The following is a 13,690-nucleotide window of genomic DNA, read 5'->3' on the forward strand; positions in this document are numbered from 1 at the left end:
CGGGGGGGGGACTGGGCCTGGCTGCAGCACGGAGAAGCTGTGCTGCAGCAGCCGTGCTGCTGCTGCTGCTGCTGCACCTGGGCAAGCGCGAGACACACACAAACGGCCTGCTGCTGCTGCTGCTGCTGCTGCTGCTGCTGCTGCTGCTGCTGGGGGCAACAAGAGACAGTTTTGAGAGGGGCGAAGCAGCAAAAAGGAGACACAAGAGGGACAAAATGGAGAGGTAAAATAAAAAGACAAAAAGAGACAAAAGAGACAAAAAGTGTTGTGGAAAAGAAGGATAAAAGAGAGATAATAAAAAGATAATAGAAAGAGAAAAAGGAACTTAAAAAATAATTAAAAAGGAGACAAAAAGAGACAAAAAGGAAATTAAAAAAGATTTTAAAAGGGAGACAAAAAGAAGACAAAAAGGAACTCAAGAAGGAGATCAAAAAGGAGACAAAAAGAGAATTAAAAAGGGGAAAAAAAGGAGACAAAAAGGGAATTAAAAAGGAGAAAAAAAGGAATTAAAAAGGAGACAAAAAGGAATTAAAAAGGAGACAAAAAGGGAACTAAAAAGGAGACAAAAAGGAATTAAAAAGGAGACAAAAAGGAATCAAAAAGGAGACAAAAAGGGAATTAAAAAGGGAATTAAAAAGGAGACAAAAAGGAATTGAAAAAGACAAAAAGGAGACAAAAAAATAAAAACAAAATCCAAAAGAGACAAAAGGAGACACTTCTCACCTGGGGGGTTGTGGGCCTCCACTGCGCATTTGCTGCAGAAAGGCTTGACGCAGTTTCTGCAGAAGACAGCAGCACTTTGCTGCTGGCAAAGGTAGCAAATGAAGGGCCAGTCTTCGTTTGCTGCTGCTGCTGCTGCTGCTGCTGCTGCTGCTGCTGCTGCGGGCTTTGCTGCTGCGGCCGCAGCCCCCGCAGCAGCAGCAGCAGCCACCGAAGACGCCGTCAAAGCAGCAGCACCCACCCGCCGCTTCTCCTGCGGCCCCTCACCTGCTGCTGCTGCTGCTGCTGCTGCTGCTGCTGCTTCGGGGCCCCCGCCCCCTGCTGCTGCTGCTGCTGCTGCTGCTGCTGCTTTGGACTTTTTGAAGTACCTGCCCGCAAGAGTTGCTGCTGCTGTGTCAGAAATAAGTGTCTCCTTACTGCAGCACGGACAAGAGAGACAGTTGTAGGGGGCCAGCGGGTTTGCTGCTGCTTGCTGCTGCAGCAGCTTTGCTGCGCAGGGGAGACACAAGACATGGTTGCACTGCAGCAGCAGCAAGTCCGGCGCTGCTGCAGTGCAGCAGCAGCAAGCAACGTCGGGGGGCCCCCCGCTGCTGCCGCGCGCTGCTGTACCCTCTCCGGGGGGGCCCCCAGCAGCGGCGGGGGGCCCCCCAGCCGGCGCCTCGGGGGGCCCCTCAGCAGCAGCAGGGGGGCCCCCAGGGGCCTCGGGGGGCCCCTGGGGTTTGGGGGCCCCTGCTGCTGCCAGTGCAGCACGAAATGCCAGCACTTTGGGCTCGGGGGCCTTCTCTAGGGCCAGGGGGGCCTCGGGCCGCCACGGCATTGTCCAGGGTTTAGGGTTTAGGGTTTAGGGTTTAGGGTTTAGGGTTTAGGGTTTAGCGGCGCAGAGCCGCGTGGAAACCACGGGGTGAGACGCGCGACTCAGACTGGGAGGCTCAGGGTTTAAACGCCAGACATATGATTTAGGGTTTAGGGTTTAGGGTTTATAGAGCCAAGGGTTTAGGGTTTAGGGTTTAGGGTTTAGGATTTAGGGTTTTGGGTTTAGGATGGGCGTCAGTCGGCAGCGGCCCACGGCCCTCCGCAATTGCTCCCGAGGAAGCAAAACCCTAAACCCTAAACCCTAGATTTAAACCCTTAAAAAGAGCTGTTAAAATTATTAAATCAATGTTTTGGGGGTTTAGGGAGGCCCCTAGGGTTTAGGGTTTAGGGTTTAGGGTTTGGGGCTCGGCAGCATAACCAGCGGCCCCCGACCACAGGTCACGCAGTGACTGCTCAGCAAGGGTTTAGGGTTTAGGATCTAGGGTTTAGGGTTTAGGGTTTAGGATTTAGGGTTTAGGGTTTAGGGTTTAGTTTAAAGGTCAAAGGATTCGCCGCCTGTCACTGTTACGTAGAAAGTGGCAGGTGTGCCACACACAGTTGGGGGTTCAGGGTTTAGGGTTTAGGGTTTAGGGTTTAGGGTTGAAGATTTGGATTAGTTTAGGGTTTACAGGGTGGATATTTGGGGATTATTATTTATAGTTGAGCTTTCACACGCAGGGTTTAGGGTTTAGGGTTTGGGGTTTAGGGTTTGAGTTTAGGGCTGAGCAGCGAGAACTGCAAGGCATTCACTCTCTAGAGTTTTGAAGTTAAGAGGGTTTAGGGTTTAGGGTTTAGGGTTTAGGGTTTAGCGTGGCCTTATATGCATACAACTATAAAAATCACTATATATATGGCCATAGACTAAAGTGTAGATAAATAAGGATACTGAGCAGCAGCAACGGTTGCAGCAGCAGCAGCAGCAGTAGTAGTAGCAGCAGCAACAGTAGCAGCAGCAGCAGCAGTAGTAGTAGCAGCAGCAACAGTAGCAGCAGCAGCGACAGTAGTTGTAGCAGCAGCAACAGCAGCAGCAGCAGCAATAACTGTAGCAGCAGCAGCGGCCGCAGTGCGGGCAGAGGCAGAAGCATCAGCAGCAACAGCAGCAGCAGCAGCAGCAACAGTAGCTGGAGCAGCAGCAGCAACAGCAGCAGCAGCAACAGTACTTCGAGCGGCAGCAGCAGCAGCAGCAGCGTTAATGTTGCTGCTGCTGCTGAAGCTGCAGGTGTACATACAGCTGAAGGCAGGCACAAGGGCGTGCAGGTGTATGTACACCTCGGAAGCTTTTTAGATAAAAACGTAAAACAAAAGAAATGAATTATTTATTATTTTTGTTTTTCACAAAAACATATTTTATAATTAACAGATATTATTTATTTATTTTAAATTAGTATTTTATATTTATTTGGCATTCATTTAATATTTATTAACTTTTATATTTACTTTTTATTATATTTTAATTTTAATTTTTTTGTTTTCATTTTTTGGCCTTGGACCTGCACAAGTGCATGCACTGAAATTCAAGGCGAAGTTGCATGCAGCAAAAGTTTATTTGTAATAAATACTTTTAATAAATACCTTTAACAAATACTTTTAATAAATACTTTTAACAAATGCTTTTAATAAATACTTTTAATAAGTACCTTTAATAAATACTTTTAATAAATACTTTTAATAAATAGTTGTAATAAATATACTTATGTAAATATATATATAAATATATGTATATATATATAAATATATGCATATATATACATATATATAGTATATAAATAGAAATAAATGGATATTTGTATATAATGCGTATTTAATTTGTTGTTAATACTACATGGAAGAAAATATATAACCTGAAGTGAATAAAATGGTTATAAAAATACAAATAAATATAAATATATATTTGTACATTGCTTAAATGTATATATGAATACACAATCACATAAATGCATGAAAAGAAATGAATTTGTGAATAAATTCATTTGTATATATAGGCGGAGAGTGCATGCAGAAGGTTTTATTTGGGATTATTTGCTTTTTTCGGAACATATTTAAATTATTTACATTTAAATGCATGCAATTTGGGAGAATAAATGTAGATTGAACTTGCAACATGAAAATAAAAGTCTGCAAACACATTTGCATGCGTGCAAGTGCAGCTGAGTGAAGTGTACGTACACCCCAGTTGCATTTGCATGCAAGCATGCAAATGCAGATAAAAGTGAATAACTGCGCAATGAATTATATTTAAACATTTATTTATGCATAATTATATAAATATAATTCCAAAAAAGACTTCTTTCTCCTCCCTTCGAAGTGCTTTCATGTGTTCTCTGTACATACACTCCACGGCGGCGTCTGTACACCCGAATGCTTCTCCCTTATGTCTGTACATGGGCTTTTTCTATTGGCGTTTTTTTAATATTTATTTTAAGTTTATTTTCTGTTTATTTACAATTTACTTGGTGTTTGTTTATAATTGGTTCACTATTTAATTATAATTTATCTTTTCAAACGAACTCCGTTCAACTGCTGCTGCTTTGGGTCCTTCTGCTTCTTAAGGGTTTAGGGTTTAGGGTTTAGGGTTTGTCAGCTAATTTCGATGCAATTCATAACATAATTCAATTTGCGCAAACAAACAAAACCCTCAAAGGCGGCGAGGGGTTAAAGGGGGCCCCTCAAGGGGCCCCAGGGGCCCCCAAGAAGTGAATTTTCGGAGGCTCCCGGGGCCCCTGGGGCCCCCAAAAATAAACCCCAGGGGTCCCCCCGGGGCCCCTGGGGGCCCCCAGAGGAGGTCCCTGGGGGCCCCTAGAGGGGGCCCCTAGAGGGGGCCCCTAGGGGCCCCCAGCGCCTCTCCTAAGGGGCTTTTAGCGGGACCCCTGGGGCCCCCGCTTATTCTGGTGGCCGCTTTTAGGTTTCTTAGGGGGGCCCCCTTTGGGCCCCCTCTAAGGGCCCCATAGCTTTTGGGGGCCCCCCGGGGGCCCCCCCAGCAGCTTTGGGGGCCCCCCGGGGGCCCCCAGAATAGTCATAAAAGTTAAACCCCCATTGAAAGGTTGCTGTGGCTCGTGGGTGGACATTTCCGCTGCCGTGTCTGTACACAAGCTGCTGCTGCTGCTGCTGCTGCTGCTGCTGCTGCTGCTGCAGCGCATGCATGGGCTGAGTTTCGCCCCCATAGTCTGGAGGCCTTCTCTGCTGCTGCTGCTGCTGCTGCTGCTGCTGTTTCTGCTGCTGCTGCTGCTGCGACTCGAGAACGCTGCCGGTTTTTCTGCTGCTCAGTCTCAAGTGCTGCGGTGTCCGTACACCTCAGCAGCAGCAGCAGCAGCAGCAGCAGCAGCAGCAGCAGCAGCAAATGCGAGGCTACTAGTTGAGCAGAAGCCCAAGGAAAGTAAGAAAGAAAATAAGAAAGAAAATAAGAAAGAAAATAAGAAGAGAAGAATAATTAGAAACTTTTTATTAAACATAAATTCAGCTACTACACTACAGGGCCAAGCCGCCAAGCGCGTCAAGCAGGAGAGGCCCTCGGGGCCCCTCCGTCCTTCCTCCCCTCCCTGCTGCTGCTGCTGCTGCTGCTGCTGCTGCTGCTGCTGCTGCTGCAGCAGCAGCAGCAGTCTAAACGAGTTTCTTGAGCAGCGGGTGCTGCTCGACCTCCGCGTCTGCGTCTGCGTCCTGCTGCTCCTTCTCCCGCTTCTCCCTCTCCCTCTCCTTCTCCCTCTGCTGCTGCTGCTGCTGCTGCTGCTGCTGCTGCTGCTGCAGCAGCAGCAGCTTGCGCCTCGCAGCCGCCGGCCCGCGCCAGTACGAGTCGAGCTGCTGCGGCTCCCGCAGCAGCAACTGGTGGGGCCCCGGGACGGGGCCCCCCCGCGGGGAGGCCCTGAGGACTCTGCAGAAAAGAGACAGTTGGGGACAAGAGACAAACTCGAGGAGACAGTGGAGCCAGCTGCGGTGGCAGGGGAGACAGTAGAACTCTGCTGCAGCAGCCCGCAGCAGCGGGAGCCTGTAGCCGGGGACTCGCGGGAAGTCGTGGTGCTCCGTGTGGTAGCCTCCGCAGAAGGTTAAGAGGTTTTCTGGTCCGTAAGAACTCCAAGTTTCTTGAAGTCTTTGACCTCGAGGGAATTGGTAATGTTCTGCGATTAAGTGGCCGTTGAAAGGGTGGAGAGAGAGGCCAAAGAAGCTGCCGAGGAGTAGATACAGCAGCGCCGCGGGGCTCAGGTGTACGTACACCCAAACGTCCCACAGCAGCACCAGCAGCACGTTCAGCAGCTCCAGCAGCAGCAGCGGCTTCCGCTGCAGCAGCAAAGGACGCAAAGTGTAGCTGAACGGCAGCAGCAGCAGGAACAGCAGCTTCCCGCTGCTGCTGCTGCACAGCCGCGCCTCCAGCCCAGAGGGCAAGTCCGGGTCCAGACCACTGGTCCCTAGATAGACATGGTGGTCCAAATGGTACTTTAAAAAGCCCATTCCCGCGGGGACTCCCATGGAGAAGTTGGCGAAAATGACGAAGAGGGGGTGGGCCCTTTTCCAGGGAAAAAGGGTGCAGTGAGCTGCCTCGTGCATGGCCAAAAAGAGAATGTGGTTCAAAGTCCCGCTGCAGCAGTAAGTCAGCAGCAGCAGCAGCCACCAGCGGGGGCCCCAGGGGGCCCCCCGGGACACCGCCCAGGCCAGCGAGAGGTTCAGCAGCACCACTGACACGGCGTAAAGGCCAGCGAGGCTGTCGTAGCCACTCAGCTGCTCCACTTCGGGATGGAGTTGCAAAATTAAACGCCGCCGACGCGCGTGGGATATCCCCTGAGAGGTCCAGTGGAAAGCCCGCGACTCGAAACGCAACTTGCTGCTGAAACCGTCCTCCAACTCCTCCTCCTCGCAGAGATCGCCCTCCTGCTGCTGCTGCTGCTGCTGCTGCTGCTGCTGCTGCTGCTGCGGAGGGGGGGAGGAGGGCGGGGGAGCGGGCGCCGCGCCGCTGCTGCAGCCGGGGGGCGAGGCAGAGGCAGACGCTGCTGCTGCTGCTGCTGCTGTTGCTGCGGGAGCAGCAGCAGCAGCAGCAGGAGCAGCAGCAGCAGCAGCAGCGGGAGGGAGGGGGGAGGCGGACATTGGGAAGCAGGGACAGAGACCCGCCAAAAACAAGGACCCAGCAGGAAGCTCCTGCTGCGACTCGGCGGCTGCAGCTGCTGCTGCTGCTGCTGCTGCTGCTGCTGCTGCTGCTGCTGCTCGCACAAGGAAGCTCGCGGCGGCGATGCGGCGCTCTCCGCACAACTGCCAGAGATCCACCAAACAGCAAGCTCCCGAAATTCAAATAAATTAATTGCGAAAATAAACTCCAGTTGCGGCAGCAAGACGCAAGCAGCAGCAGCAGCAGCAGCAAGCCCTGCGCTGCAGCAGCTGTTGTGGATGCAGCAGCAGCGCAGCAGCAACACGCCTGCTGCTGCAGCTGCAACCAAACGCGCTGCTGCGGCCCGCCCGCCAGCCCTGTCTTTCCCGCCTTCTTTGCAGCACTTTTTGCAAATTAATTTCTTTTATTTCGCCACAAAAACGCAACTTTAGTGCCCTTTCAAGCCGGCAGATACCGGGCAGCCGCTGCTGCTGCTGCTGCTGCTGCTGCTGTCGTCGGTGGGCGCCGCATCGAGAGGGGCTCTGCTGCTGCTGCTCTTCTGCTCCCAATTCCCCTCCCTTCTTCTCAAATGAATCCAATTTCCAATTTTAATTCAATTTCAAACCTTTTAGTCCATTTAAAGACCACTTTTCTGCCAAGTTCCCCGCCGCAGACTGCGCGCCCGCGCCGCAGCTAGCCCAGCAAGCTCTGTGACGCACGGTGCTGCTTCTGCTGCTGCTGCTGCTGCTGCTGCTGCTGCTGCTGCTGCTGCTTAGACTCCCCCCTGTCTTGCTTTGCTTTCCATTATTTGCTTTTCCACTTTGCTTCTTTAATTGCTGCCTTTTTAGATGCACAGCAGCAGCGCAGCAGCAGCGCAGCAGCAGCTGCGACGCAGCTGCTGCTGCTGCTGCTGCCTACTTGTGGGTCACTGCAGTTCAACGTAAACCCTTTTATTTCTGCACATTTGCAATTTAGAAATAAACTTGGACTTAAACTTAAATGCAATTTCAAATTTAATTATATTTTCATCTCCCGAAGTGCAAACATCTGCGCTTTCACTCGAGACATTTCCTGAGACAACTGCGCATTCGAGGCCACGCAAATGCGCAATGCATGCACTCAAAAGTGGACTTTTTGTTTTTAATTAGTCAAAAGTATATTCTAAATTAATTAAAAATATGTTTTCAATTAATTGAAGAAAAATTACAGACTTTTGCCCACAATTTTCGCAAATTTTCAACTCATTTCGGCTTCGTGCAACTGCACGGCCACTTCTGAATTCCACTTCTCAAAAAAGTGAAACAAAACGCCAAATGGACCTTTTAAACAAAAAAAAGAAACGTTTTAATCATTTCTGAAGAAAAAATGGAGAAAAAATGCAAAAAAATGAACAATTTGGTGAAGTGGAATTCTTGAAAAGTTGAAATCCTGAAAAGGAGGTCTGAAGATAAACTGGCAACTTACAAAGACCTTTATGGGCTCAATTCGATTTACTTAATTATATTTATTTAAATTTATTTAAATTTATTTAAATTTATTTAAATAAATATATTATTTATTTGTTTTTATTTGCAATATTCAAATTTATTTTCACTTTTATTTATAAAAACTCGCCTTTTGCTCACGGGGAAAAATAAGAAAAGGCGGAGAATCTACAAGTGGAAAAAGCGCAAAAGCACAAATGCTAAATAATAAATGAAAACAACAAAAATAAATAAATAAATAAATAAATAAATGAATAATAAACAAGTGAATTGAACAATAATGAATTAATTTGAATTCTTTTGAATATGAACATCCAAAAACTCCACAAGAAATAAAAAGAAAACATTTTGGGGGGCAAGAATACTTGCATTTGATGAAAATGCACTTTTTTGCAATTTAATTTAAATAAATTAAATTGCAAATAACTTTCTCCTAATTAGTTTCTTTGCATGCAACCAAAAAGCCCCAAAAGGCATGCAGACGCATGCAGACAAAAGAGACGCAGACACCAGTCTTACAATTAATTAACAATTAACTAATTAATTATAATTAATTAGTTATAACTAATTAATTATAGTTAATTAATTATAATTAATTAATTAATTAATTAACAGTTAACTAATTAATTATAATTAATTAGTTAATTGTTAATTAATTAATTATACCTAACTGATTCCAATTAATTAATTAGTTAATTAATTAAAATAAATGGGTGAATAAATACAGGACTATTAAAAGTATATATTTGCGAAAGTACTTGCGAAAAAACTGAAAAAGAGAAACAGATAAATGCAAGTAAGTAAAATATAAATAGAAGACCACAAAAAGATAATACAAATAAATGAAATATAAATAAATAAAATATAAATAGATAAATACAAATGAATAAATACAAATAAAAAACTCAGTTAGACAAAGATAAAAAGACAAAACATAAATGAAAATCAAAAATAAAATCAAAAAACGCAACAAATCATGAAAACGCATTTTTGTTTTAAAATATTTTTTGGGGCTTTAATGGACAATTGGAAAATAAATAAATGCATGCAAGTCCTTTAATGGAATTAATTCAAAATAAAAATCAAAAAATAAAAACTCAAAAAAGTGTCAAAAATATTGGCTGATTAATTAATCAAATAAACTAACTCTTTATATTTCTTAATTTCTTTTTTGTCTCTTTTCATTTCTCCCTCTTTGTCTCTTTTTGTTTTTTAATTTCCCTTTTTTCTTTTTTGTTTTTCTATTTCTTTTTATTTAAATCTCTATTTGGTCCGTTTTATTTATCCCCTTGTTTGTTTCTTTTTATTTGTCTTTTTTGTTTTTCTTTTTTTATCAGTCTCTTTATCTGAGTTTATTTATTTGTCTTCTTAATTATTTCATTTGTTATTTCTTTCTCTTCATCTGCTGCTCTTTATTTGCCTCAATTTATTTGCTGCTATTCATTTCCACGACAGTTGCTGCTGCTGCTGCTGCTGCTGCTGCTGCTGCTTTTGCTGCTGCTTGTGCTTCTGCTGCTGCCACTGCTGCTAATTGTGCTGCTAATTCTGCTGCTGCTGCTGCTACAGCTGTTGCTGCTGCCTCTGCTGTTGCTACTAATGCTGCTGCATCTACTCCAGCTACTGCTGCTGCTGCTGCTGCTGCTGCTGCTGCTGCTGCTGCTGCTGCTGCTGCTGCTGCTTGGAGAGAACAGCTCTTTGGTGCCACTTGGTACAATGGAAAAACTCAAAACTTATTTGGGGCCCCAAAAGAGCCTCAAGGGGCCCCTTGGGGGCCCTTTAGGGGCCCCCACACTCTGAACCCAGTCCCCTATGGGCCCCCAAGGGGCCTATGAAAATGACCCAAAAGGGTCCCTAGTGGGGCCCCTAATGGGGCCCCTAATGGGGCCCCTAATGGGGCCCCTATGGGGCCCCAGAAAGGGTCCAAATGGGCCCGCAAAAGACCCTCAAAATGCATTCAAAAGACCCTTAGAATGATCCCAAAGGGCCCCCAAAAGGCCCTCAAAAGGCCCCCAAAAGGCCCCCAAGGGGCCCCCAAGGGGCCCCCAAGGGGCCCTCAAGGGGGCCCCAATGGGCGGCCAGAAGGCGCTAACGAGGCCCCTAAGGGGGTTTAAAGAGGCCCCTTGGAGGCCCATTGGAGGCCCAGAAAGGGCCTTTAGGAAGCCCTAAAAGGGGTTTTTGATTGCCCCCAGAATGCTCTCAAAAAGGCCCAAAAGTTCTTTAAAAGAGGCCCTTAAAGGGGCCCCCAGGGGCCCCCAAGGGGCCCCTTTGTCTTTCCCTGGATGGGCCCGCTGTGAGTGCGCACAGCGCGCTGCAGCTGTGGGGCCCTTCCCTGGGGGCCCCCTAGTGGGGCCCTTTGAGCAGCAGCCCCTGGGGGCCCCCCAGGGGACCTCCAAAGCCGCCTTTTGGCCCCTCCTACGGGCCTCTTGGGGGCCCCCTGGGGCCCCCCTGGGGCCCCCCTGGGGCCCCCCTTGGGCCCCCTGGACGCGGCGGAGCAGCCCATTGGAGGCCCCTCAGAAGCCCCCGCGCGCCGGCGAAAGGGGCCCCCCTCGGTGCCCCCTGGGGGCCCCCTGGGGGCCCCCTCGGGCCCCCTGGGGGCCCCCTGGGGGCCCCGTGGGTCCCGTTGGGGCCCGTGGGGGCCCCCTAGGGGCCCCTTGGAGGTGGGTTTAGTCGGAGCCCTCGAGGAGGTAGACGAGGAGCTCGTAGAGGCTGGCTGCGACCCTGGGGTCCTGGGCCTTGACTTCGAGTTTTGCTGCTGCAGCAGCAGCAGCAGCAGCAGCAGCAGGGCGGTGGGGGCCCCTCCAGAGCCGCACGAGGGCCCTCGAGTCCCCCTGCATGTCCCCAATTGCCGGGAACTCTCCTGCTGCCAGCAAAGAGTTCTCCGCCAGTCTGTGGCGGACCCCACACACCAGCCCCAGCTTGCCCCCCAGAGACACAATCTGCTGCAGCAGGGGGGCCCCCGCAGCAGCAACAGCAGGGGCCAGCCGCAGCGCGGTGAGTCTGCTGTGGAGGCCCCCGTCGAACCACAGCTGCAGCAGCGCAGCGGGAGACAGCCGCAGGGGCCTCATGAACTGCGAAAGAACCACGGGAAGTGCAAAGACATTTCTCTCTTCTTCTCCATTGGGAAGTCCCACTTCCAGCACGACTTCCGGGACCACCAAAAAGGGTTTTAACACGGTTATTACCACCGTTTGGATCACCCTGGGGGGCCCCCCGGCCCCGGGGGGCCCCCAGGGGGCCCCCCCACAGGGGCCCCCGGGGGGCCCCCAGGGGGGCCCCTTCCCCGGCGCACGCACTATCGGCGACACTGCGCAGTGCAGGCACTCGCTGTCGTAGTTCTGGATGCTGCTGCGCACGCAGTGGAAGCCCGTGGGGGCCCCGGGGCCCCCCGCAGGGCTGGGGGGCCCCCCGGGGGGCCCCCCGGGGGGGCCCCCGGGGGGGCCCCCCGACTCCCAAAAAGGCCCCTTTTTCGACACAATGCTCAGCTCCACAGACGCATGCAAAGTCCGGTTCACAGGGAAACTGCTGGTCCCCACCAAACAAGAAACTCGCAAAGTTTCGTTTTCAAATAAAACCCCTTGCTGCTGCAGACACAGCAGCCGGAAGCGGTCTGCGGCTGTCTCCAGGGGCCCCGTGTACAGCTCGGGGCCCCGCCCCCACGCGGGGGGGCCCCCCGGGGGGCCCCCCAGGGGGCCCCCCGCCGGGGGGGGCCCCCCGCTGGCGTCCCACACGGAGGGGCCCTTCGGGGGGCCCCCAAAGTACCCCTCCTCCCCACACGGGGGGGGCCCCGGGGGGCCCCTCACGTACGGCGCGTCCGCAGAACGCGAACGGGGGGCCCGGGGGCCCCAGGAGAGGGCCCCCCGCGGGCTCGGGGGGCCCCTCCAGCGGGGCGGGAGGGTCTCCGTCTTCACGGGGGCCCTCAAGGAGACACTTGTACCCTCTACTGTCTCCAGGGGCCTCCCGGCCAGCGCTGGGGGCCTCCGGGGGTCATAAGGGATGCACGGCGACGCGCGGGAAGCCCCTGAAACCACTCAATTAGGGTTTAGGGTTTAGGGTTTAGGGTTTAGGGTTTGCAGGGGCTTCCCAGGAGTGTCTGGCTCTAAAAGAGGCTAGCGTTTTAACACCCGACAGACCCGGAAGCGTCCCGCAAGCGCCTAGGGTTTAGGGTTTAGGGTTTAGGGTTTAGGGTTTAGGGTTTGGGCGCACCCTTTGGAGGGTCTGTGTTGGCTGCAATGTCCACCACTGTTGTGACAACGGGGCCCCCCAGGGGGCCCCCCCTGAGGGCATTAGCAGCAGCATCATCAAAGGAGGCCCTTGCGAGTTGGGGTTCGCAGCTGTTGCAGTGGGTCTCCACGAGGACCTGCGCGCAAACCCCAAACCCTAAACCCTAAACCCTAAACCCTAAACCCTAAACCCCAAACCCTAAACCCTAGTCCCCAAGCGGGAGTTGGCGCGCGCGGCCCTTGAGCCCGCTAGGGCTTCTCCTCCGCGGGCTCGCGGGCCTTTGTTGGGGTCGCGGGGAGTCGCTGTTTCAGGGTTTAGGGTTTAGGGTTTAGGGTTTAGGGTTTAGGCGGACGGCTCTGCCTGGGGGCGGCAGCGCGGCGTGCAGCTCCTTCTCGGGATACAGAGTTGGCTTCGGAGGAGACACTGGATGTTTGTAATAAAAGCGAGCTCCTTCGTGGAGACGAACAGCACTGGAGGAGACTCGAGATCTGTCTCCGAGTTCGACGGGGGGGGCCTCATAGACGACGGCCCAGCCGTCGGTGTCTTCGAAGGGGCCCCAGGGGCCCCCGGGGCCCCCGGGGCCCCCGGGGCCCCCCCCCGCGTGGGTGGGGGTGTCCGGGGGGGAGAAGTCGGGGAGTTTGGAGCACTCGTAAACCCTCAAAAGGAGGTAAAGGGGCTGGCTGCAGAGGTCCCCGAGGGTTTGGCGGAGACCCTCAGTGTCGATGTTCTCCAGAGTTTGCAAAGAATAATCCACCAAACTGTAGCGCAAGTGCTGCACTTCCGTGGCACTTGTCCGCAGACACAAGGCCGGCAGCAGCTCGCCCAGCGCGCGCGCCTGCATGCGCAGCCGTTCTTCCGGGCTGTCTGTACACCCCGCTGCGGTGTCTGTACACCCGGCTGCTGCGCATGCGCAGCCCGGCGGGGTGTCTGTACACCCCGTTGGGGTGTCTGTACACCCGGCGCTGCTGAGGAGGACTTTGGCGAAGTGGGGGGCGTGTTTGGCGGCGTGTCTGTACACCCGGCGCCCGCGGGCCTCCGCCTTGCGGCTGTCTTTCCTTCCCAGTTTTGTTTTTTCCACCAAACTTATTCTGTGGATTTGATTGGCGTGGCTTTCCGTGGGGGCTGGCAGCCACTGTTCTCCGACGAAGACGAACTTGGGGGCGAAGCTGTGGGCCGGGATGACTGCTGTGTGGCGGTCTAGTTTTATTACGGGCTGGGGCCCCACAGTGCGCTCTTCCTCCACCACCACTGTGGGGGGCCCCCCGGGGGGCCCCCCGGGGGCCCCCGGGGGGGCCCCCGGGGGGGCCCCCGGGGAGGAGGTCACCACGGCCACGGCGGGGGGGGG

At 52.0% G+C, this 13,690-nt stretch overlaps 3 protein-coding genes across 3 annotated transcripts in view; all 3 read right to left on the minus strand.

Moving 5' to 3' along the window:
• Window positions 1-1,537, minus strand: part of ENH_00075880 (B-box zinc finger protein, putative) — a gene marked incomplete at both ends in the record, with an annotated part of 2,612 nt that extends 1,075 nt beyond the window's left edge. The window contains one exon of the mRNA XM_013577668.1: window positions 724-1,537. Within this exon, the coding sequence (XP_013433122.1) occupies window positions 724-1,537 (814 nt within the window). The remainder of the gene's footprint in view (window positions 1-723) is intronic.
• Window positions 1,538-5,169: 3,632 nt separating this feature from the next.
• Window positions 5,170-6,642, minus strand: ENH_00075890 (membrane fatty acid desaturase, putative; the record flags this gene model as incomplete). Its single annotated transcript, XM_013577669.1, has 1 exon — window positions 5,170-6,642. One exon carries the CDS (start codon window positions 6,640-6,642, stop codon window positions 5,170-5,172), a length of 1,473 nt encoding a protein of 490 aa, XP_013433123.1.
• A 4,145-nt stretch (window positions 6,643-10,787) lies between these two features.
• On the minus strand, window positions 10,788-13,186 carry ENH_00075900 (hypothetical protein, conserved; the record flags this gene model as incomplete). Its single annotated transcript, XM_013577670.1, has 3 exons — window positions 10,788-12,142; window positions 12,328-12,481; window positions 12,698-13,186. 3 exons carry the CDS (start codon window positions 13,184-13,186, stop codon window positions 10,788-10,790), a joined length of 1,998 nt encoding a protein of 665 aa, XP_013433124.1.
• Between the last annotated feature and the right edge of the window lie 504 nt (window positions 13,187-13,690).

Source organism: Eimeria necatrix, genomic scaffold (assembly GCF_000499385.1).
Source record: "Eimeria necatrix Houghton genomic scaffold, Enh_scaff785, whole genome shotgun sequence".
Lineage (NCBI taxonomy): Eukaryota > Apicomplexa > Conoidasida > Eucoccidiorida > Eimeriidae > Eimeria > Eimeria necatrix.